Here is a 26233-nt window from a genome sequence, read left to right on the forward strand (position 1 = left end):
ATGTGCTAGACTGCAAAGGTTCATAGTTATTTTGAAATTATCAGCACTCAGAGTACTAAAAAAATGCAACGAATCTTGGAGGGTTACAAGCTACAGCAAGTAATGCTCATATGAAAGTTAATAATTGAATGATCTTATTATTTGATTAAATAATTGGCCATACTAAATAACCTCTGAACAGATTTACAGTTCAAAGGCTTGTTCCTTCAAAGACAAAAAATACTAATGATTTCACAAGCCATTCGGAATGCAAGTTAAACATATGACAAATAGCTTTCAGACTGAATTCTGATTTGATGCAATTAATTCCTTATTCACCCTATTTCTTGAACTGGAAACAATTCAACCCTGGTTGTGGCATGTCCTCCTTATGAAAAACCCAAGTGAGAAGGCTTTACATTTCTGGTTTTTTTATTTATTATTAGTAGCAACATTTTTATAACTCCAAAGAAAGGGCTACATTAAAACAACTCACAGAAACATTCTTAGATAACCTAAAAATTAGAAAGTTACTGACAACAAATACAAATGTGTGCACCCATGCTCAGAACCCCTTCTTTGTAAGGGTATGCTCTCAAAACGGTTCATGTCATCACTTCCCCAAAACTGGAGAGAAAACAAAACCGTAACTTCTGCCTCCTGAAAAGACTGAGGTAATACACGAGTTTTTCTATCATGCGATAACAAGCTGTCCTGGTACAAACCAGAAAAGTAACTTAACACTTATCAGAAGAAAGCATTAATGTTTCTTTTAATGGATCTTACTTGAAGTCAGGAGAGCCCTTTTGGAACATGGCATGTTGTATGTGCTCATTATTTTAGTGATACTTCAAGAAAACTTTTGACACCAGGCAAATGTATGTGTACCTTTCATTACTTGCAACTGTCTTCTGGATATTTCAATTAATATTAAAATGTGTATGGTTAATTTTAAATTATTAGAAACCATCATATGCTATAATGAAAAAAGATAATCACATTTCTGTCCAATTTTCAAAGCAAAAAGTAAAATAAACTCCAGTTCAGGGGGAGTTCTTTACAGTTTCTCCAAGCCTTGGAAAGCCAAGCCAAGACTTGATTGTAGAGATAAAAAGACTACTCTAGTATAAAAACTGGAGACAAAGGTTACATTTAAGCACCTTGAGACAGTCACCATTTGAAAGCATTACTAAATATCAACTAAACCACTTACTGTGATTTTGGTAGCTTTGTTCAGAACATTTACCCATTCAACTAGGTCCTGCTGATCATTGGCTTGTAGAAAGTATTTTCTCATCCCTGCATTCATAACTGTTAAAAACCATTATGAAAAGTTAAAAACACTGACATTTAAGTGCGAACTTAACACCATCATAAAAAGATTTGATTTCAGATGGAAAATCCAGCTGAAGTATTTAAGCTCTCTGCTGCATTTCTTTTTAGAAAGTCATCTTAAGATACATACATCCACTTGACAGGCTTGCTTTATTCTAAAAAAAAAAAAAAAAAAAAAGAAATCCTATCTTTCTTTTCTTTTTTTTTTTTTTTTTTAGCTTTCCACTTAAACAGCATCATACAGAATTTGTTAAAAAATTTTTATTACATACAAATAAAGCCTTGAATGTTATCAGAATTTTCTACAGCTCCATTTCCCTTTTCTCAATTTTCCTAAGCAACAAAGTTTTATACTTGGGGACTTCTACAATTTCTCCTTTTAATCCTCTGACCAGTTATCCTTTGCAACAAACTCATTAATGTGACTATGACCACCAATTTTTTTTTTTTTTTTTTTCCAATTTGTGGAAAAATCAGTTTTGATTACTAAGTATGTGATGCTCAGGACCAAACAACTTTAAAACAACCAGAACATAAAAGCTTCATTTTAGTGACTTGGCAGAGAAAGCGTATTTTTAGTGAGTTTATATATCTACCTAGCACACTTTTATGCAAAAAGGACAAACATATTTCTGTCTAACAGTGGGAAAAAAAAGAAAAAAAAGAAAAAAAAAATCACAGCTAGTTTTCTCACACATTCTAAGAACTCATCTTGAAATCAGTCTTAAGGCGAGCATTGATTGAAACCTTCCCAGAACTTTGAAACATTGCAGCTAAAGTCTGAACAGATTTCGCTGCTCTACCTGTAACGTAACAGTTCTTCAGGTCATCGCTAACAGTAAACACATGCCAGAAACAGATACTTTTTACTCTTCCGTAATTTTTGTCCCCAAAGTGGATGGTTTGAAGCAAACATTATTAGATGCAAATATAAATTCAAAATACAGAACTGTATAATGTGTTGACTGAAACAACAACTCCATGTAGTTAAATAAAAAGACAATAAATGTAATTTTTTTCCTCTAAAAATTATCAGAAATGTTTTAATAAATCAGAAACATTAAAAGCTTTCAGCCAGCATCTTGGATAATTAAGGCTTTTTAGAGCTGGCCCACTGACAAGAGCAACTTTACAACTGATGAAGACGAACACCTCTACACATGCATGTGCAGAGGAATCTGTAGATGGCACTGAATTGACACGCCAGGTACTAGTCTGGAATTCCTGCAGCCATACACACAGGGGCGATTTACCAAATGTTTCACGAGCTCCACCACAGTGACTGCAAAAGTCTGGTGGAGCTGCCTTCTCTGGGCCTGTACAACACCGCACATGGCAAAGGACACCTTAACTAATTCTCATAAAACCTTCAGGCATTTTCAGTACCTTCATCTGAGCTAAAACTCTTACGTGAATGCAGCCATAAAGAATGGTTATTCATAAACAGAGCAGAGGCTGAGTCTGGTCTCTGCACATATTTTTGTGGATGCCAATCGCTTGTCAAAAAAATCTGCAATTACAGTAAATTCTGGACAAATTACTTATAAGAAAAATCTAAAAAAAGACCATAAGGGGCTTTTATGATTATCTAAAGTTTTACTCAAGTTTAAACAAGTTTAAGTATCAATAAACCTAGAAAAAGAATTTGCTTGGGGTACCTTCTTCGGTGCAGCAATAGAGGCTGAAATTTAACGTAAGAGCATTGGCTGACAGTACTTCTAGGTCACTTATATCAACTCCTTTATCAGTAATAAGGATTAAAATACCTAAACTACTTGTCTTCATAGCTGACAGGCATGCCATATTTCTGAAAACACCCATCATTTTTGATTAGCTTATTAATGCCTCAAAAATTTCAAACATCTGAAAAACAGCTCTCACCTACTCCTCATTAAACTGCAATATGAAAAGCTACAAACACCTTATGAAGAAGCCAACATTTCCCTCATACGAAAAAAGAAACAGCGAATACAAGCTATTTTTAAGAATACACTACCAACTGTATCTACTAACAGAATTGCAGAACATTAGCTTTGTTTCAAATTTCTGAAGAATGTACTTGATGCACGTGCCATATGCAAGAACTTACCAAAACAGAATTCTGCCTTTGGCCTTAGCTTAGTTGCATCGCTAACCTAGTAGGGAAATTAAGATTATAAATATCACTCCGCATACAAAATATACATCAGGTATCACAATTTCTTTTCTCTTTCAAGTGGCTGAATTTGAAGATTAGCAGCATAGCAAGCTTGTTAGGTATAAAGATATGCAGATGTAACAAAAAATACTACATAAAATTCCATTCATGATGTGCAACCTATGCTAAGACAGCTTGAGCCATATGTTCCTATTCCTTAAGTTTAAGGATTCACTACCAGACAAGTGTTGAAATCTGAAAGCATAACACTTCTACTTGCATTCTGAAGTTCTGTGTCTCAACTGAACTAAAAAAATCAAGGACATTTCATACTGTCAAGGACATCAGTTGTATTTTGGTTCATTAACATAAAAAGAATAATAGCCACTTTTCTTCAGGAGTGTCTCAAATGTTGCAGTGTTGGGGGAAGAGAGAAGCGTGTGTCCTGTTTTGAGAGAGGCGTTGACATTTTTACATTATAGAGCACTTCTATCAAGGGTGGGGGAGAAGGCAAAGCAGTCTCTCAGATCAAAACCTCTTTTTTGGCCAGAAACAAACCCCACGTACTATGTAACCAGAAGAACTATGGAAAGTCAGACACAGCATCTGCACAGGAGGCACGCTTAAGCAGCCTTCAAAGGTGCGCACAGGTGCAAAGGCACAGGTGACCACCCCTGCTCCCGTTAAAAGTCAGAAACAAGATTTCAGATTTCTTAAGATGACAACTGTGAGGTTTTGGGCAAAGTAAGCCTAGAAGAAGGAAACCAGGAAGGACACAAAGCAGGTCTCCACAGACATTTCTGTACTCATGCTATAACCAGAACCAATGATACCTTTTACAAGGGGGGGGGGGGGCGGGGGTGGACCAGAAAAAAACCCAAGGAAAGCGGGAAGATGCAATATGACAACAAGAAAAGAAAGGAAGGATGAGAAACAAGCAGAAAGACAAGAGAATGTCAATCATTTTTCTCCACTTATTTGTTAATGCAGTATCTGCTACAAATTTAACCATGGAAACTTTTAGTTCACAGTTTTCTTTCAGACATATTTGGAAGTGAGTGCATATAGACTGCAATGAACTAAACATTTTCTAGAAATTTTTCTATCTATTAAAGATCATTATTACTTGCAGATTATCACACTCAAAGACTTATCTTCCACTTTGTAAATGGCCTGTCTTTTCTCCAAGACGAACTGGAATTCAAATACTCATAAAGAACTGAAACATACAGTTCAGAAATATTAACACTATGCAGCACAAAGAGCTGCCATTTGAAATCACAAAACAAACCTAGATAACACAGTAATTAGTCTGTTCTTATTTTTAACCTGATACTGTTGAAGTGTTGCTAACACTTTCCTTAAGTTCACGAGTAGCACACAAGCAAAAAGATTCCCATGCGCTACATAAAGGGCTTTAAAATTGTCTAAAGTTGAGGCTTTCAAAAGGAGCCCTTGGTAGTTATCACCAAAATTTAGCAACAAGTGTCTTACATATTATCTTACCTTTGAAATATAGGTAAGTTTAATAACTCCAACAGGTGGAGATCCAGAAGGAAGATTCTGAAACAGATCATATGTTACAAAGTGAAACTCGTTTATTTTCATATCACAGTCAGTGTTTATGCATAAAAAGCAAATAACTCAATTCCACAAACAAAAAGAAAATCCTACGTGTTTTTATAGACAATACACAATGCATACTTGAAACAGGATCTAAACTACTTGTTTATTATACACACATCTGTTAATCAACTAAAAACAGAAAGACTGCTAGAAACAATACAAATAGTAATTGTTTCAGAGGTTTATGTATTTTACTAGAGGAAAAAGGATTCTTGCAGGGCTGCATCCAGGAAATCCGGAAAGAACACTTTTTCCTTAACAGATGTTGGCGTCCTATGTATTTTGACCAGGGGAGGTGGAAGGGACAAGGAGTGACATTCATCTATTATGTCAGATACTTCAAAGGCCATCCCACGCATTTTCCAAAACGGATTGAAAAATCAGAGTCTTATTTAATATTAAAGCTATTGCAGGGAAAGACCACAATAATTCCTAAAGTTGCAGTTAAGCCTAAGTATATTTACAGTCCAAAAAGGAGCTGTCCGTTGTTTTTACATCCTTGCTTAGCACACTAGTCTTAACATTTACATTACTATTCACAATCAGCTAGTAGCCTAGTAATACAACAGTTGAAGAACCGTGCATCACAAACCATGGTTAACTTTTTATTAGCTGTTTCTGATGAAACAGTCTTCCTGATTTTATTCCTTTAAATACAGCATTGTTTTCCATATACTTTTTTCCATTACAATTTTTACTTTCAAAAGGGCCCTTCATGTTACAGTATCATTCTTCCCACTACAGGCCTCCCTGGAGACCGTAAGAATGGTACTGCATCTGCTTGCTGATCCTTTCCCCAGCTAAAGTGTTCTTCATTATTCCGTAGTGCCTTATGAACTTCCACATGGCAAAGAGGAGCCTAACGCTACCCACAGAGTCAGAAAGACAAACAAATAATTGGTTTCTACTCCATTCATATTTCAAAGGTAAGAAGTAGGTTAGGTTTACTATAGGACTGGTAACACTGAAATTAAAAAAAAAGCCTTCCCACTCTGTCCAAATAAATACATTCACGTTTTACTTCATCAGAACGATTTTGATACCAGCATACAGCAGTTTTATAATCTTTATATTAGGATAATAATGTGTGGTTAATGGTGGACTTAAAAGCATTATTTCTTTGAACAGCTGAACTGATTTTCAGACAGGAATAGAGCACTTCTATCAGCAACAAAGGGCCCAGTGAAGTTCTGCACACACCACAGACTCATCCTATACGCCGAGTTTCATCACTTCAAGGATTAAGAATGGTCTCCACATGGTGGCTCTATAAAAGCTCTGCAGTTCTTTAGTTCCAAAATTAAAGCAGCAGTGGAAGAAAATCAAGAAGCTTCAACTTGCCCCTTGCAAGGGACCCTCTCATTTGTGCATGAACTCAAACATAAAAAAAAAAAAAAAAAAAAAAAAAAAAAAGAAAGCCTAAACTAAAAACTTTAAGATGTGTGCACTGCAAGTATCAGTAGTCTTAGAACTTCCGATGAACTGCAATTTCTACAGCAATTCAAGTTTTTGCCCACATGCCCTGGTTATATCACAGGAGAAACCGAAGAAAAGAACTGCTTCATATCACTTGTTGAGATCAAACGTTCTAAGTCTCTTATTTCCAGAAATTATTTCTTTTTCTCCTCACTAAGAGCCTCTGAGTGCTTCAGTCACAAGTCACATTCATTGAACTACACATCGTTTAATTGTTTTGGGGTTGGGGGTTTTTTTGGTTGGTTTTTTTTGGGGGGGTTGTTTTTGGGTTTTTTTTATTGGTTTCTTTGAACAGCAGGCTTCTACTGCATTTTAACTGTGGTCTTCCTGGCAGAATGGTACACAAATGTTCTTCGGGAAGACTGTTGTCAGCTGACCTAGATACTACGCTTTCACAGTCTCTGCACCCAAACGCGAAGCAATTATCTGTTCTCCCCTATGCTAGAAAACACATTGATGCATGTGCATTGTAAAATTAACTTTTACATAAAGGATGCTCTCCATCACGATGGGTACAAGCTTTTCACATTTGCGTACCACTCACGCTGTATTGGAACTGCAAGCATCATTAGAAATTGCTTTTCAATGACTGATTCAGTTGAAGTAAAGTAACATAAAACTGCTAACTGACCCAAGCAATGCCAGGAAAACTACAGACTGCCACACAGGTTAAAAGTGAATTCAGTGACCTGAAATAATGAAACTAGTATGTGATTTGGCTCATCTGGTTATATTATACAGCACTACCTAGTGCCTGCCAGAACCTCCAATACACGTTCAAGACACTTGATAGAAAACAAAATAAATATAGCAAGCACATCATGATTCAAAACAAATAACTAATTTACTGTGATATCAAATTCAGATTCCTATCTGATCCCCGATTCTCCCATCAGCAATTCACTGATGTTTGAGTTCTTTTTAATGTTTTACTATTAGCTGCAATTGGTAATGTTTTAAACAGAAATATGAATTATTTTTGCTTTAAAATACTGCACTTATTAGCAAAGAGGAGACACTGATTTACAATGATTTCAATTCTGTAACTCCCCCCACCAGCTTCCAGGTCCGTAAATTAATATTAACCCCCATTTTCTCAAGTAAATTTGTTGAAAATCTAAAAAGTTTATATTGATAGAAGCCAGATAATTATTGCCAAAAACACCTCACCTGTGGGTTATCCATGTACCATACCAGACTGTCTTCTCGTGTGTCCAGAATGAAGTACCGCCGCAGAAATTTCCCACTATTCTCATTTTCTTCAATATCTAGGAAACCACAAATGCGATTCTGACGATCCACATAAGGCATTTCTGACTCTGAACATCACACTGCAGAACAAAAAGCACAGAAGTTAAGCAAAGTTCCTTGTTACTAATTTTAAGACTGTTCTGTGCCTACCCATGACATTTTGAGCAGTTTCAGCTAGTAGCTTAAAGAAGTTTCTACAGAAGAGTAAGTGAAGCGTAGCTGTTTCCCCCAACCACCACCACTGAATTTTTAGGTCTTTCTTACTTCTTTGAAGCATATGCTTAGGATATCTAACACCCTAAGTGCAAAGATGTGGTTTGTAAAACTGGTAAATAGTAGACAACCATCAAGACTAGCTTTTACAAGATCGCTAAAGAATAATTAAAGATTCTCCTTCACAACTAGGTTTACACTTCCTTCTTTGACATTGCCTTTCATGGTCAAGAAAGGATCTTTGTCAGCAGCTCTACTGTCCAACATGATTTTTCATATTTTGCTTAAGCAAATTCAGCAAAAAGGCTTTTAGGAACATAGTTCGTATTTTTCTTTTCCCCTACAAAAAGAACTTCATGTCTAACAATGTCTAAGAACAGACATCTTTTCATCCTTATATATTAAAGTAGTCAAAATGAAGTTGTACGTGCAGTAACAGAGATGTGAACACACTTCCCAGTCCAGAACTGAAATCCTCAATATCCACGTGGCACTCAGTTTGAGGGTGGTAGGCTTTTTTTTGTTTTGGGTTTTGGGCCTTCTTTTTGCCTTTTTATGTTTTGCTCTTAAAAAAGAAATAAAAATCTGTACTGCTGACCACCTATTCCCATTTTGCCTGCTTCACCTTTTATGGCTCTGTCTTACTGCAGGCTATTGCATCATTTTCTTTTGCTTCCTTTTATTTTACAGGACAGTCATTTTACCTTAAGAGCCAGCCTTGTAAGACCAAAGATAAATTTGCATGCTCATCTAAAAATGGCAATAACCCAACATTTACATACGATGAAAATCACATTGATGCCAGTTTTCCCAGAGCAGGAAAAAAGAATTCAGTCTTCTTTACATTGTTACAAAACTCGGAAATAGTACATATCCAAAAATATTAACATGAGACATAGAAGGTTTAAGCACTTCACACTTTTCATACCATCTTCCAGCTTTCACTGTGTAACATGCAAGTTTCTTTTTAATATTTCTTGAAATTGTTTTCCTTTACTATTTCCTTGCTTAAAGTTATTCGATTTAAATATAGTTATACACACACACAATGAGACAGACACCTAATAAATATCTGTAGCTAGCTATTGATAAACGACAGTAAAACATGATATATGGTTAGGCACATTTTAAAGTGTTTTGGGGAATCAGATATACAGATAAACATATATTTATTTTTGGGGATCAGATATACAAACATGTAGATATGTGCTTGTATTTCCAATTGTCCTTTTATATGACTAATTAGAATACTAGTCAGATTTTGCTTCAACCACTTTGAGATTTTTTTTTTTTTTAAAATCTATTATCATGATTTGGATACTGTACAAGAAGAATTTCTAGTAAGCAGTTTTAAGTCATTTACGTCAATCTGTAAAATAACTAACCTCTTTTGTGCCCAACACCAAACTAATCCTCTGGTGCGAACTCAAGTCTGATACATTAAGTTTGGCATCAGGATCCAGATCTAACAATCTCAATTCAGCAGTATTTGCAACAAGTTGAAGAGATTGCAATATCATAGTGATGATGGAGTACTAAAAATGTTAGTGGTTTGTTTTATTTTAAATATAAGCTATTAATTCTAAAGTTAAATGCATTTTTGTGTATTACAAAGTTAACACACTTTTGCTCGAGATGCAAGACATTTTCTATATAGCTACAAGGACATGAGATGTGTATAAACCTTCCATTAAACACCTGACTGATGTGTTTTTCTTTCCACCTCCAAAAGGTAAAGAGTCTCCATATTTAAGGTATGCAATGATGGTTTAAATCTTCAAAGGCATAGGATTGTTCGTCAATAAAGTACCAAAATTTACTAAGGTAATCTAAATTTTATTGGCATGTTCCTCAATTTTAATATCACAGATCTAAGATGTGTTCTGCAACCGAGGTACAGTTACAAGTGACAGCAAAAACAAACACTTGAGCACTCTTAAGACAATATCATCATGGTAACAAGCATTCATCAGCAACTCACGCGCTGGCTCTTGGGATCACTTACACTGAAGTAACATCTCACTATAAACACATCTGTAGCTAGGGGCAAGCTTAAAGGGTAGCTATCCTCTAAATTATACTTCTAAGCAGGCAGAACTTGGCATCGCGCATTGTTTTCATTTCAATGAATTAAAAAACTTTGTCATTTACCAGGATTGTCCTCAATTGCGCCAGGTGGTCCCTCAACAAAATATACAGCACTTCCGGGACACAATTTCAGCTTAGTATCAACAGTTTATGAAGCCCAGAAAAGCCTTGTGCCTAAAAAAAGCAAATATTGCTGTCTGGCTTCCTGTTTAAGCAGGCTTAAGCTTTATTCTCTGCAGATTTGAAGAAAATGAAACAAGGAAAACTTGGTTTTGAAACAAGATACAAACTGATTAAGAATCCTTGAATAAAACCAAGAGGATGTTAAAGCATCTATCTTTCAAAAAAACTTTATGAAAAACTGAAGGAGGATACTCATAATGCTCCATTATGAGCATACAATTAGCTAAAGCTGAACTACTCCAACAGTTTAAATTTTTTTTTCCAGGGCAAAAGACAAAATTCAGAAGCTTTCTCTTATTTGTCAATAAACCAATTTTCACAGAAAACCCTTTAAATTCATACAGATTTTCTATTTCAAAGTACTACTAGCTAATTTCTCGCCTACAAAATACTACTATTTGCAGTTCCTTTGTCCTCTGATGAAAATACAGGATAAACTACCATTAATTTTAAAACTTACGTTGTATAACTGCTGTTTTCTTCAGATTAGTTCAACATTCCTCACAGATTACTTACATCTACCAGACTGATGCTCTTAAAAAAATAAGAGATTAAAAAAACCTAACTTTATAATAAAATTGAAATCAAACATGAAATCATGCAATTGTTTTCCAGTTTTAAAAGTCTGCTTCCATCATATTACACCTTGGCAAGATTCCACTGTAAATTAATACCAATTCTATTCAGCGTTCATTAATGAACCACAATTTGTAGTGCACATAAAGAAATTAATTTGCGCCTTTCTTCAGTTACTAAAGCAACTGAACACACACGACAAAACCACCGCTACAACACCCTTCCTGGCAACTCCAGATTGACCAAAAAAGCAACGAAGACAGAATTACCACATTACTTCTAAAGATTCATAAAAGGAATTGCAGAACTCCAACATTAATCCTTCAGCGCAAGAAATCTGGCTGGAAGATCACCAGCCTAATGATTCACCAGAACTTCAGCTTAGAAGTGTCTTCAGAATACAGATCCTGTCTTACATAGATATGATTTATTTTTCATGAAATTATTACTTTTGGCCACTATAAAACAAGAATCTTCAAGTCTCTGTACATTTTGCAGCTCTTATTACTGCACACTTAGTTATTTTCTGCAGCACAGAACAGTGTAATAACTCTCCTGTGCACTTTTAGAATCAAATATTGTAAAAAGATTATGAGTTCTTAAGAGAGAAAAACTGAAGGCTTCAAACCTAGAATGGATTACATACAACTTCATTTTATTTTGCCTTCCCTCCCTGGAGTAGGGGAGGGAGGAGACATGGGTCAATGACATAGTGCTACTTCAGAAAAAAATATCCCTGTGGTCCATTTCCTCTTGGCTCTCGCCATAATCCACCAGAAGCTAAAATATTTTTGAAATCCCATTTTGTGGTGTATATTGACACTCATATGTCAGAATTCAGAAAACTCTCAGCTCCTTAAAATTCCTTCTTGGAGGGTTGTGTTATAATCCAAACAGGAGGTCTCATTTATTTTTGAAGTCTTACATCCCTCTTTCCAGTGGCAGTGAACTAATTTAAGTAGGTACATACCTCATCAGCCCAGCTTCTCTCAGATTTCCCCTCTCACCACTCGTTTCCCCTCGGGTATACCATACACCAACATTCCTCAACATTTATATCACAAACCGAAGGCTGCCTGGCCTCCTTGGCACCACTATAAATAAAAATCACAGATCCCCTTCTCCCAGTCTGTAACTGTAAATGCATGACTGCACGACTAGAACCTGCAGAGGTACACAAGCATCTCGTTTTAACCATTTCTAACAAACTGCTTAAGCTCTCCTACATTAATTTCTATTTTTAGTTTCACACCAGCACCTGCTCTTGAGTTCACCCCCTTTACAGTTTGGTTGCAGCCTCCGTATTTTCAAGTACGAAGTCTATACAAGACTATTAAAGTGGCATGCAAGGTAACGTTTCCATGGCCCCGTCTCCTTTGACAGCTAATGCTTGATTTCCACAAGCAGGCATAAACCACAGACCACTGGCTTACTAGAGAAAGTGGAACTTCGTATGAATAAATGACCGTGCAATAGGCTTTGCGCTATCCACATGAAAGCTCGAACAAGAAATACAGCAAGCTGAGCACTGCTCCTTAATACCTTTTAGCTTTATTTTACATGTGTTTTCCCCAAGCTTTGTGCATAATTTTATTATTATTATTATATTTCTTTAGAGTAACACTTCTACTTCCTGCTCTATTAGCATATGGACATTTTGAACTTTGGATTTAACTTACCACAGGAGATGACTTTGGGGTTCTTTTTCTATTAGCTAAGAATACTGAAAAACATACACTACTACTTACTCATCCCTATGAAATGATGAACAACATTTGTAAAACTACACTTGATAAATATAAAATGATGCCATGAGTCATGCCCACCCCTGCTCCCCACCCCCCCTTTTTAAGCTCTACTATTTAAACCAGCTCCATCGCCGCAAAGGGAAGGTAAGCAGTATCCCCAGCAGTCTCCAGTCTTCCTGCAGTTCCAGGGACAGCTTAATTATTGAGCGCTCTTGGCTTTTGCCTAGGCAATTACTATCAGCTTCCTGCTGTAAATCAGCCACTCTCCAGTTGGTCATCTCTTTTACTGGCCATTTACTCCATTTACTGACTCCCAAGGGTAAGGGATGAGTTACCCTGCTTATACCTTGAAGAACACAGCAATGAAAGCTTTCCTTCTTGCATACATCCAGGACAACAAAGAAGAGGGGGGCAAAAAAAACCCCCAAACCCTGAGACAACCAGCTCAGAACAGCCTCTGAAAACAAGTCACATAAACCTTAAACAACATCCAGGACAGTTCTTCAAACATCTTTATTTTCAACCCCTTGAAAACCTTCCAGTAGAGGCAGAACACCATATAGATAATTTAGGCTGAAAGACAATGTCTCTGCTCATCTTTCACAAACCCCTTAAAGCCACAATTTTCTAAGTACCCAAAACATGACAGAAAAACACTAATCCAGGAACTGGAGAAATGACTTGGGTACAATTCTGACAACAACCAAAGATATTTTAGGATGGACTGTTTTAAAATGACACGCTGAGCTACTTCCCAAAGATCCTTCACTGATTCACTTCTGTTCTGGAGGGCACAACAGACATTGTATGCTTCTGTTAAACAGAGAAGACACATGCACATGAATTGCATACGAAACTATTAGCAACATTTTAACTACATCTACAAACGAGAATTGGAAGTCTCCAGGATATGCTGACTGCTAAATTTAGATTCCTTCTCTAAAGTGGTCAAGAAGAAGGAAAAAAAGCAGCTGCAAAAGGCCAGTATTCACCTGGAAAAGAATTCCTAAGCATAAGAAGTTAGTCTTCAAAATTAAAAAAACTGAAATAAGTACCAGTAGCATTGACCTCTCCTATCCCTGATCAGACTGAGGCATATCAAACAATATATCCCTCCCTCAGCATCTAATCCAACTGCCAACCAGGCCACAATATAGAAGAATCATCATTTGCACTGATGAATCATCTAACAAAACTAGCAGTCTCACCTTGCACTTAAGTCTTACTCAGTCATCACTGTCTTCAAAACGCATCTGATCTGCTGTTTTCCAGGAAGACTTGTTAAATCAGGGGAAGCCAACTATTCCCTTCTTTTCCAGTGCACCTCAGCAAGTCCAAACTATTCTATGATTCTAAGCCAAATGACTATAATTTTATTCCATACTATCTACTACTTAAATGCTACAGCATTAATCTTGGGTGCTTTCAACATCCACATATAACCAACATTTATTAACAATATACATTTTACAACAGAAATGCGTCGAAGTATATCGTTTGATATACCTTCCTTCAGTACAGACTGAATCCAGTAAAACCACCAACACCCCAAGACCGTTGGTACAATATGCCAATGAGAAACAGTTGGCTCAAACTGAACCAAGAAACTGAGATGAAGTTAACCACAAAAGATGCAATTAATTAACCCAGACCACCCCCCGCCTCCCTACTACATCAGCAGTTAAGGTTTTTCACAGCCGTTTCGGTCTGCCCCTCAGCTCTAGGCACGCTGCTCGCCAGAAAGCCGCAATCCACCACGGACAACGACATCAATCCATGCGCAAGCTCTTAACCTTTAGGCTAAACTGCAGTAATGTTACCTTTGTCCAGGTAAAAATTTCAGTATGTTTTAGGGGAAGGTTGGGGTTCTAAGGAAAATGTTTCGAAGTTACCCGAATCCATCATCCGCTGGCCTATTTCAAATACTGATCTACAAGTTCCACCATGGAACAGACCGGTACTTCCTCAAAAACTTTTGCAGGAATTTCTGCGGTACTTCCTCAAAAACTTTTGCGGGAATTTCTGCAAGTGATGTGTCATGCTCTCAATTTAATCCCTTTCCTCCATTTTAAGGTATTTGTAATAGCAGCCAAAGGCTCTGGGATATGATGAAATGAGGAAATGCACTGCGCAGGATGCAAAATTCCTCTATCACTAATCTCTTAAGACAGCCAAAACAAGAAAAACACACCTATTAATGTTTTTTGCCTAGCTAAAACAAGTATTTTAATCGTCCCTCTAAATGCACTAAGTTAACACAAATAAAAGGAAGCATCCTGTGCAATGAGGCCGTTATAAAAGACACTCTCGGCATTAATCTATTAATAACTTATAAGTGATGACTAGCCTAGAAAGCAATAAAGTAAAATAACAAAATTAAAAGACAGTGAAAGAATATGATCAATAACACAAGGTTTTTACAACAGTCAGAAGTACAGTTTTCAGCACTTCATATTAAGTCCAGGTAACACAAAGTTACTCAAAATGAGATTTAACCAGAGGGATGAGTACAACAGAGGAAAACAAAATATAGTCACACCAATTCACTTTGACTTATCTCATACAATCTCAAAACATATTTTTAAAAGCTTATTAATTTCAGTTACAGACTAGTTAGAATGCTTAATAATGCAGGTTCAGAGTTGATTATTATTTACAATTATTTTTAATGTTATTACGGGCCTTTTCAAAATTTTAAGTGCTGTAAAACTCCAAATATGACAAATCAGATCCTTGTTCTTGAAAATGCTTACATGCATTAGTCTATAGAAATTGTTCCACTCATGACAACTAAACCAAATTAAAAATTAAGCAGGGAATAAGCACATTACTTATTAGGATTACTTATTATTACTAGTTACTCATTAGTAAAAAACCTGTTTAATTTCTATTACTAGTAACTGTTTCATCTAGGCCAACGACTCTGAGAACTCAGACTCCAAATACTGCCAGCTATTTCAAATTCAACTCAAAGTTGACTTCTAATATGAAAGGGCAGGAGTCTCAAAAGCATCCCAATGACTTTGAAGCACTAAGACTATCTCTCCATCAAACTACAAATCCTGATGAAGCTTATTTGACCTGAGGAAGTTCAATACAAAAAGGTGAGGCTGGTTTAAAATAAAAAAGTTTGCCATTTTTGAGCCAATGTTGCTGATTATCACCTGAATCTTGGGTACAAACTCAGCAGCACAATCAAACATACACCTTCTTCCTGTGAAGTACGCAAAAAATCAAAAGGCCAGCTGGTTAGGAAATTAACAAGTTGAAAATATCTTCTACAGGTTTCACAGAGTGTTAAAGAAATAGCAGCATGCACATGAGTGTGTTAAATTAATTTTGAAAGTACTACTTAAAAATGAGCTGCCTTAGTAGCACCAAAATGTGCTGAAAACATTGGGTAGAAGCCAAAGGGAGGGAAACTTAAAGAGCGTTGCAGTAGTAAAATATTACCTTTTACATACAGATCCAAAGGCAAGTTCCAAATTTAAATGCAAGAATATCACATTCAGACTAATTCCATTAAACCATACATTTAAGACACTCTAAAGCCAGCTCTGAATAGCCGAATACATTTAAAGTATCAAACAATGAAAAGAACACTATCAGATGAATATTTGGTTTGACCTTTTTTAAAAATGTAAAAAGATTTAATGAAACCAAAGCACACAAAGCAAGTCACCAACAATCAAATGTGATTTTACAGAACCAATTTAGCAAATTCAATGCAGAATAACAAAAAATGCAATGGTTCACCTACATTAATACTTTGGGAAGGAAGAATTGTTGCCATTAAGATTTCACCTCACTGTTAGTTTAATGCTGTGGGACTTGACAGTAGAGACCACGTTCAGTTCATTGTACAAGCCACTATGGGGTCCAAAATTCCTGCTACCGCGAGGACTAGATGTTTCCTCCAGAATCTAGCTGACTTCTCAGTCATGTTACTACTACACAAGGATTCACAGCGATTAGGACTAATTTCAGAGCTCTTCGGTAAGCACAAGTTTAGTGAAAGTTCTTTAGGAAGAATAAGGCTTTGCCTGCCTCATGTCAGCGAACCAATACTCATTTACAGAACACATGCCAGCTCCTCTTTACCACGGCGGGAGGAGAAAATGAAGCTCCCATCAAATGGCAGGGGTTTCAGGTCATTACCTTCCCCCCCCAGCTTTTTTACACTTCTTAAATTAAGAAAATGAAATCCCACTCTGATGTATTTAACAAAAGTCTCACCTGACATAGAGAGAAATCCCATAAAGCAAAAGCTTATCTGCAATGATAGGTTTTGTAGCATAGTGCCAGCAAGCTAGCACTTCACCTGAAGCACATACTTCACCATAACTTCTCACACAATTCATTTCCAGCAGCCTTCCTCCATGGAAGCAAGCCGTGAGCCCAAGGAATTGTCCTCACGTCAGGTACAGGCCATGTCTGGTTGTTAACCTTCCTCTTCACCCTTCCTCGTTATTTGTGCAGTGACACAAATACCAGTTTACTGCACAGCTGTTGTTCTGCACTGACACTGGTGTTTCTCAAAGCGTAAATTACGATGCATACAGGGAGTTACAATGCTCCACCTACAGAGTAATTCCAATACTACCAGGAAGTCACCAGGCTCCTGGCACTTTGCAGGATTCCTGCCTGACCTATACACAGCGAGATGGAAATACTCCAGCAGAATCGCCAAGTCCTGTGTATGTGCAACAACATGCCTGGAAATCCTGAACTTACCATGAGTATACAACAGACTGGTTTTCCACATACTGTACGGCAGCCCTCCCCCAAGAAGGGAACAAATAGACCTCCTAAAGAAATCCTGCTTCTCCACCCAAAAATCAGGGCACCAGCACAAATTAGGAAGGCAGTGTAAGTATAAATAAATTGCAGCACCTACAGTGAACTTGATTTAAGGAAAAAAAAGTTAATGAGGGAAAAAAAAAAAAAACAACCAAAGCCTGAAGCCTTGAATAAGCAGGAACACTTCTGAAGCACGAACACCCTGTAAGCGCTGCTATCTAACTTTGCAGCACTAGTGCAGACACAGGCACTGAGTCTACTAGTTACAGAAAAAACTTGCCAGATGAATTATTAGTACGGCCTGTTTCCATCTGTTATTATAAGCCTCCCTAAAGAGTTAACCAATATATTTAACAACACCTTTTGAAGTGTACTTTTAAGAGGACTGCTCGCTCTTACAACAAACCCAACATGTAACTGTTTTAGCGCTTAACAGGAGAACACTTAATTAAGTCGCTAGTCTGAACAAGTTCAAACATATTTTCTTGGACATGGGATGTAAATGTGGCGGGTACCAAAGCACTCATGGAAAGCATACACATCAAAATAATTACTTACTAAACTAATGAATTTATCACCTGCCAGTATAGAGAGACTGTTCCTGGGAGTGTTGACTCTCGACAATGAAAACACATTTGCAAAGCTTGATAATTGCTGTCTAGTCTACCTTTTCAGTTTATAGCAATTACAACACCATCTTGTATTTCCCACCACAAGGATTTTAAATCCGAAATACTTTTGGCTTTATAAAGTTACCAAAGACACTGCTGTTTGGAGGTGGCTGCAAATTCTTTTCCCCCTCAGGAGAGTGGGGAGGTAGACAAGCCGATCTTTTCTCATCCTCTTTCACAGGAAAAGATAATAAATCAGACTGAATTTAAGAGATTCTGTCTATCATGCCAGCAGAACAAATGAACAAAACTGATAGCTAAAACATTTGGATGTAATGACTACCTAGAATTAAAAGCGTTTTCCAAAGAAGAGAACAGTCGACAGAGGAACAGAGACAGCTTTGCTATTGCGCCTTGTGTGGCAGAATCATAATAGAAAAATTTTGCCTGGTTCATTCAAGTTTTTTTAAGCATTGTGTTTGTACTTTCTTAAGTAAACAAAGCAATGCAGTACCCCTTAAATTTTTAAGGACTTGCTTTCTCTCTTTTTAACTGATCCAAGAGATTTCCAGTCAAAACTTTTTTTTTCCCCTCTGATTTTACTCCTTCTGCCTGGAGCTTACCCCTAGCTTTAAACTTGGGCAGTCTCTTGGATCTCTCCTTCCTAGCATACGGGAGCTTTATGCCCCATGTTACCACCGCACCTGAACCCATCAAAACCTGACTGACATATCCCTGTACCACTTCTGCGATGCCGAGAGCTGCTACTGCTCTGCAGTTTCAGTATGAGAATGGAGGGACACAGAAGCAGCTTGTCCCGGGCCACACAGGAAGCTTCTGGCAACACAGTGAGCTGAACCTGTTTCCCAAGTCCCAGAGCAGCAACCTCACCATTGAACCACCTTTCTTCTACATAAAATACCTGAAAGTATTCAGATTTTCAAGGCAAAGGCATATGTTCAAACCTGAAAACTGTTTAAACTGTTGAATGCCACAAATGTCTACCAGACCTGCAACTCCCTATTTGTGCAGATAACATCTGTTAAAAGTGGCTCATACAGTTCTGCACCAGAAAGCTTAATAAGTTCCTTCTCCAAGATTAAAGAAACACCTACACATTCTAGATGCTTCTGCAAGTCCCTGGAGGAAGAAAATGCTGCTTAGTGCTGAGACAATGAACCAAGCTTCCTTCCTCAACAGTAACAAAACCCTGCTGCTTTACCTAGCACTAACAGGAAGGTGTTATTTATAAATCTGAGCCATATACAAACACCTATCTAAATGTTTCTCAAATCTAGTCTACAGCATGTATCAAGATGACCTTAGACCTACAAATTCTCAAAGTCCTAATTTCAGAGCTCAGGGTTAAGAGAGAAAAGATTTCGAAACAGTTCAGCCATATCTCCCATTCCAATTCATTTCATTCTGTGCATTAAAGTGTAACTTCAAAGCCTGAACTTGAGCCATACTTGTTACTCTGACCTCTTCAGCAGGTAATTTTTAAAAAGCAGCTACATTATTTCTATATGTCAGATCAGCTCACTGGAATTTTGATATTTATGTTTCTTACATAATTTTATAAAGCATTGAGAGCAACACTTCTAGCCATGTCTTGTTGCATTTAGGCTCAAAAACAAAAGAATACATGTACTGATGGTTGTATTTCTTGTATCCTAGTTTCCTATTTGCCTCCTAGTGACATCTACAGCACTTGTTCCACTTTGTAAAAATGTTTTATGTTAAAGCCAGTTACCTAAATTCCCATATTTTGGCACTGAAGTAAGTTACTATCCTGTATTTTCATGCAATTATACAACTGCACAAAGGTTTGTTTGGCTCCAAACCTCATTAAATATTTTCTAAGACTGTTTCTATGGCTCATAGTTATCAGGGGAAAAAAAAAAAAACCCAAAACATCTTGCAAGAAAGATACATGCCCTTGTATCACAAGCTGTTTAGACAAACACTGACCTACAGCCAGATACAAGAAAGTGCATACCACGGCATGCAAGGAAACCTCTGACCTACAATGTGCACTCACTTCCCAGTGCTGCTGGTTTGCTGCACTTTGAAGGAAATACATTTACTATGATAGCTGTCAGCTTAAATAACCAGGAACATTTAGTAATAAAGACATCGATGGAATTCTAAATCTACTAAAATAGATTAAGAATTTTGCAGGCCTGGCAGTTTGGGCTATGTCCAATGCTACACTGGAGACTGTATTACAAGCAGAGATCTGTTCACATTTCGGTAATGTCCTCGAGTTTTTTCTAATCTGTTACAGTCAATAAAAACTGACTTTTGCACTTCCTCTCTTCTACACTAACACTCTGACATACAGTCACCCTTTATTATTCCTACTGATATAGCTTCCTTGTCTTCTGAAATAAGCCACAGCTATCTGGAGAAACCAAGGCCTTTTCCTGCATTCGGGTCTTTTCCTCATGTACGCGCCTTCTTTATTTCCCGTGCGTGCGCGCGCGTCTTCTCTCTGTCACTCAGTTACTACTCCTGAGGAAGAACGAGTACGGGGGAAAGGAGGAGGAGGAAAAGCATTACGATGCTTCCTACTTTATTCATACACTGGTTCTTCTTTTGTCTATTCTCTAATTTGTATGAAAGCATCTGCTCCTCTGAAACATTTAAACACTGCAATATACCTGTCAGTGACCTACTGTGCAACTTTTTCTTTATTTCCACCCTTGAAATGCATAGCTATACAATGAAACATGAGGCCAACTGTAGTTATAAAACACAGAAATAGCTTAAGAAAATAAATTTCATCTTTACAACTTACTAACTCGAAATGAAATTTTCCACACTAACAAAATGGAGGTTGTAGCGAGGTGGGTGTTGGTCTCTTCTCCCATGCAGTTGGCAATAGGACGAGAGGAAATGGGCTCAAGCTGCACCAGGGGAGGTTTACATTGGATATTAGGAAAAATTTTTTCACAGAAAGAGTGGTCAAGCATTGGAACAGGCTGCCCAGAGAGGTGGTGGAGTCACCATCCCTGGAAGCGTTCAAAAAACGGGTAGATGTGGCACTTCGGGACATGGTTTAGTCTAGTCTACCCTTGATTGGTTTAGTGTGGACTTGGTAGTGTAGGTTAATGGTTGGACTGGATGATCTTAAAGGTCTTTTCCAACCTAAACGATTCTATGATTCTATAAAATAAAATTGCAATGTTTAATAACTGCAAAAAGAACACAAGAGAGTCACACGAAGTTTTACTTTTTATGCAAAGCTGTCTCCAGCAGTCTAGCATTCAGTGATATCTAGGATACACAAAAATCCCATGTATTATCTCCTGAATTATCACTTTCTGCAGCATCAGTGCTTATTTATGCCTGAATTAAAAGGCTCTCCTCTGAATATCAACCAGGCTAAGAATCTTTCTCTACCATGAGAGATTTCAGCCCACTTTTAACACTTATTCATGTGACAAACAGGAAAACAGCACTTCTACACTTCCCTGCTTTACATGCCTGACAGTTTTATGTATTGTTACTTGTGTGACTCTCTCAAGTAAAAATAACAACCAGTAGTAGATAAGACTGCAGGGACCTAAAAGGCAAGTCCACTGTTCCAAACCCACTGTTAAGACTTACTAGAATGCAGCGAGTGTCCTATGAATTTATCCAATGTGGAGCCTCATGAAAGCAAGCAATAAAGAAGTCTTCCTATATGTAATTGGATGTATAGACCTTCTCAAGGACTACCGTATTTGCTTTAAAGTTGCACCTGTAGCTCAGTCGTGAAATAAACTGATACAAGACTTCATCATGCTTCATAACTACTTTCAAACCAAAAGTATTAAAAAACCCCATCCTTAAAAGTGCAGTATAGTAAATTCAGTAAGAGAGTAACTCATCATAGAGCAACCAGCCAAAGTTGCCATGAACAGCTCCAACTCAGTAAAGACTGTGTTTGTGCTGCATCATAATAAATGCAGCCCAAGTAGAAAAAGGAAGTGAACAAAGAAAAAAAAAAAAAACCCACACCTAAACCCTGATGGATTCAACAGCAAGAAGCTATTTATTGCTGGCACCTCATAGGCCCAAACTGTATCATCAAATACGGCTCTATCTTCCAGTGTCATGTATGGGACTAGGGAATGGGAAGAGGACAGAAAATGTATCTTTACAGACGTTATGGCTTCTTTTAGTCAAGTAATCAACTTGTCAGAAGGCAGAAAAAAAGCTGATGCCATTCAGCTTACTATACACAGGGATGTCTAGTAGTCTCTTTAAAAATACTATGCTTTTGTAAGAAGGTGAAGCATGGAGAGATCTAGCTCTTAAGAATCTTAAAAAAAAAAAAAAGCAATTCTTCCTCTCAGCTTTACTCAAACAAGCAACACCATTTTGTTCATGCCTAATTCATAATGCTCAGCCTAACAAATTAATAACTGTTTCCCCACTTGAAAATAAACTGTTCTTTTTGCTTGCTTATAAACTAACATAGTACCTTGATTAGTGTAAATTAGACTTTTTCTTTTTTGAAAAAAAAAAAAGCCCTCAAAACAGGAGCCTGTTCCCCAAAGAGAAACTGTTGTCCTCTTGATGTTAGTTTGCAAACATTTTATGCAATAATCTAATGCCTTTTATGAAGCTTATGCATTAGTTACACCTAAGGGAACTGCACAATACATAGGGTATTTAAGTCCGTGTTAAGTCAGTAGCACATCAAATGCACACCTCGAATTTTACACGTGCTAAAAACTGCAAGTATGACAATAATAGTTACAGTTTAACATCCATTTATAGTCACGTTATCCATTTAAAGACACTTTGCTTCGGTAAATAACCAGCCCGGGTTACGACCAAGCTAGAACACAACTCAGAGGCCCAGACTCGCGCTGCTAGCACGGGCAACAGCTTTCCAAAACAGCTTTCTTCAGAACTAGCGCCTTCGAAAGCTAAAAGCAAAAGAGCCATCAAATGCTGGCTGTCCCAATCACGCTCGGCTCTCCTTGAAGCTGCAGCCTGAGATTTCAATACCGAGGGCGAGCGCAGGCGGCCCGACGAGCAGGCGGGGTGCTCCGGGAGCCCGCACCCTCCCCGGCACCATCACTGCAGGGCTCTGCCCAGATAAGATCGCTCCTTCCCATCATGCTCGAAGACCGAAGTTGAGAAGAAGAGAGAAGAAGAAAAAAAAAAAAAAAAAAAACACATTACGGGTAATGAGATCATCCTCTTACCTCTGGGGATGTGACAGAGCCTTGACTGTTTTACCAGGGCAATTATGGCACGGCCTCCTGTGCACTGCCCCCGAGGTGGAACACGGGGAGAGCCCCCACGCCAAGGCGGCGGCTTCGAGGGCAAACGCAAAGGAAGAAAAAGGAGGAGGAGGAGGGAAGGGAAAGGCACGGAGCGGTTACGACCGAGGAGCCACACAAAGGCAGCGGCGTCGAGGGAACGGGACCGTGCCCTGCCCGCTCAAACGCCGGGCAAGCAGGGAAGGAAAAGCATCAACCGGGCCGCCTTCCCCGCGGGGCCGGGCCGGGCCGGGCCGGGCAGCCCCGCCGCCTCGGGCAGCCCCGCCGCCTCAGCCCCGCCGCCCCGCCTCAGCCCCCCCGGGCCGCGGCACTTACTGGAGTCCAGGGCAGTCCGGGAGCCCCCGTGAGGAGAGCCGGGTCGCGCGGGGACCCGCCGCCTCCTGCCGCGCTGCCCTCCCGCCTCGGCCCGGCCCGGTTCGGCGGGCGGCCGGCCCTCTCGCTTCCCGCCCCCTTCTCCCGCCCAAGAAACTTCACCGCCGCCGCCACCGACCGCGGCGACACCGCCGAGGCCCCCGCCCCGCTCCAGCCGTGCGCATGCGCCGCAGGCCCGTGCCCCCCCCCGGGGCGGTACCGAGCCGCGGGGCCCTCTGGGAAATGTAGTTTGTGGGGGTGCGGCGCGGCCCTGCGGCGCAATGCTTGACGGGAGTTGTAGTTCCGCGGCGGCAGGGCCTGGTGCTGCCCGGCCGGCGGGGCCTGGTGGTGCCCGGGCGGGGGAGCTGGGGCTGAACGTACCCCCGCGCAGAGTAACCAGCCATTACACGGGTACGGCTGACCCTGCCTGTTTTCTGCAGCGCTGGTTTTTTTTCGAACGTGCAGCTAGTTTGATGTTAATATGGAGCGTAATGGAGAGGGACCCACGGAAAAGGAATGAACGGTTTGGGCGTGTGGGGGCTCTTCCCCTACGCTTCTCGCGGGCGGCCTGTCCTCGGGTGCTGCCTCAAAGCTTTTCGAAGCCATGGCTCACTGGGGTTCTAGGCACAAACAACAATTTCCAGTAATGATATTTAACCGATTTTAATGGGAATCGCCTTCTAAGCATATACTATGTTTAAACTCAAATGCTTAGCGCTTTCCCAAATCGTAATAAGAGGGTTTTTTTTTTCCTAGCTTAAAGCTGTGATATCTCTAAAAATAGAAATCACTTGAACTTCAGCCGTTGGATGTAAATGCATCTTTGTTTCAAGCTGGCATTTAACAACCGTACTTCGCAGCGAAACAAAAGCTGTAATCAGAGCACAACAATAAGGCTGAAGTCAGCCGCAAACAATGCCGTACCATTCCCATGGCAACTTTTTCCTATCAAACCCTGGCTAGGTCACACACTCTGCAGCTGCACGAGCCAGAAGCTTTTCAATCTGGACTCCATTCACAATTATTCATACATTTTTTTTGATGATTTTCACTTAACAGTGTTCTACTGGAGTTCATGTCAGACAATTAGCGGTAGCCAGCGCCGTGTCCCTCCCCCGCTTAGGTCCTGATCTGACATTTCTCGCGCTGACAGAACTGCCGTGGCTGTGGCAGCTCATTAAACGGCTGCAGGATGTGGCCTGCCATCGCAGCGCGTGTGGAAGAGCCCTTTGCAGAAACGATCTGCTCTTTTTGCAATCAAAGAGCCGTGCGATCAAAAGCCGTTTCGTAACGCACGTGCAGAAGGTGGCAAATGAAAACCATGGCAGTCTACAGTCTGATATGCCTTAACTTTCAGATACTTTCTCCTGTCTCCCAAACAAGGTTTGAATAACCAAGCGTTGTGATAATAGGACTCAGGAAAAGGAAAAAAAAAAAGGAGAAGATTACATTTAAAAGGGGGAATATATTTTATTGGAATCAGGTAGCAAACCTCATCTTGTAGTTTACCGTAGTTTCCATCACAGAAGACTACTGCAACCTTCTTTTTGAGATGGCCTAATTCTTCCCATGTTTGCAATTTAGTGAGGAGACAGTTGGGTATATAAAGAACTCTGCTTAAGTTGTGATACAAACTTTTAAAAATAGCCAAATTCTGTAAGTTGCACTGTTCACAAAAGTATGTTCATGAAATATGTATGTGGGGAACCAAAAGTTGAAGAGCTCAGCCATTGACCAGTGTGAGATGGAGAAGTCAGCTGCCACCGATGCAGCTTTTCCCCCCTGAATTACACAGACAGTGCAACAGGGTATGTCTTCAGGCTAAACCATTTAGGCATCAATCTTTGATGTCCAGGACAACCTTATGTGTATAGAAACATAAATATAGTCATCTCTAATGCCTCGATTTAAAGCAAAACTTACGTTCAGTAGGGTGCTGCTCATAGTTCTAGCATTATGATATTGTACTGCTCCACAGGCTACTTAAAGCTCAGCCGAGCTCACTGACTTTGAAGCAATTCAATATTTTCAGTATTCCTTTCTGCAGAGTGTGCAGATGTAACAGTTGAAAGAAACTGCGGAGACAAACAGGTAAACTTCAGATGTGAAGTGATTAGATCGTGCAGCTACTTTCCCATTCTTCTGCAATACAAAGTAGGCATGCAAAGATTACGAAGGACAGAATCTATTTTTTACCTACTCTGCAACATCTAAACATTTTCAGGAATAAAGTCTGCACTGCCTTCTGCCCCATGGAATGCCACTGATTTCAATTTAGAAATTGGCTCGGAGCCCAGTATATTCCAGCAGAATTATGAGACAGGCACTTATTTCCTCTTCAGTTGTCTCTATTCATAGTTTTCAAAAGCTGGCAGGTATTCTCAAAACAGCCTTCTTGCCTGGGAAAAAATACTGGCAGGCCCCATCCGTACCAATCCTTTACTCAGGAGCGGCTTGTGATTCTCATCGCTGAAATAGGTAAGAGAGTTTGGACATCAATTCCTGCTGGGATCCCAGTTATTCAAAATCGAGTCTATAATAAATAACATTTGGTGGGTGACCTGCAGCAATATGCAC

The 26233-nt window shown here is 39.0% G+C and overlaps 1 protein-coding gene across 8 annotated transcripts in view; it reads right to left on the reverse strand.

Moving 5' to 3' along the window:
* Positions 1 to 23641, reverse strand: part of PLEKHA1 (pleckstrin homology domain containing A1) — a 39807-nt gene extending 16166 nt beyond the window's left edge. For 3 of the 8 annotated variants that reach the window (XM_075717380.1, XM_075717382.1, XM_075717381.1), the window contains exons 1-5: positions 23621 to 23641; positions 7724 to 7884; positions 4958 to 5014; positions 3404 to 3449; positions 1193 to 1290 (exon numbers count right to left, since the gene is read on the reverse strand). In XM_075717380.1, the coding sequence (XP_075573495.1) occupies positions 1193 to 1290; positions 3404 to 3449; positions 4958 to 5014; positions 7724 to 7864 (342 nt within the window). In that variant the 5' untranslated portion in view covers positions 7865 to 7884; positions 23621 to 23641. Of the gene's footprint in view, positions 1 to 1192; positions 1291 to 3403; positions 3450 to 4957; positions 5015 to 7723; positions 7885 to 23227; positions 23257 to 23620 lie in introns of those variants that run through there. The other 5 variants (XM_075717384.1, XM_075717386.1, XM_075717385.1 and 2 more) reach the window with 3 other exon arrangements.
* Between the last annotated feature and the right edge of the window lie 2592 nt (positions 23642 to 26233).

The sequence above is a fragment of the Pelecanus crispus genome, chromosome 10, assembly GCF_030463565.1.
Source record: "Pelecanus crispus isolate bPelCri1 chromosome 10, bPelCri1.pri, whole genome shotgun sequence".
In the NCBI taxonomy this organism is placed as follows: domain Eukaryota; kingdom Metazoa; phylum Chordata; class Aves; order Pelecaniformes; family Pelecanidae; genus Pelecanus; species Pelecanus crispus.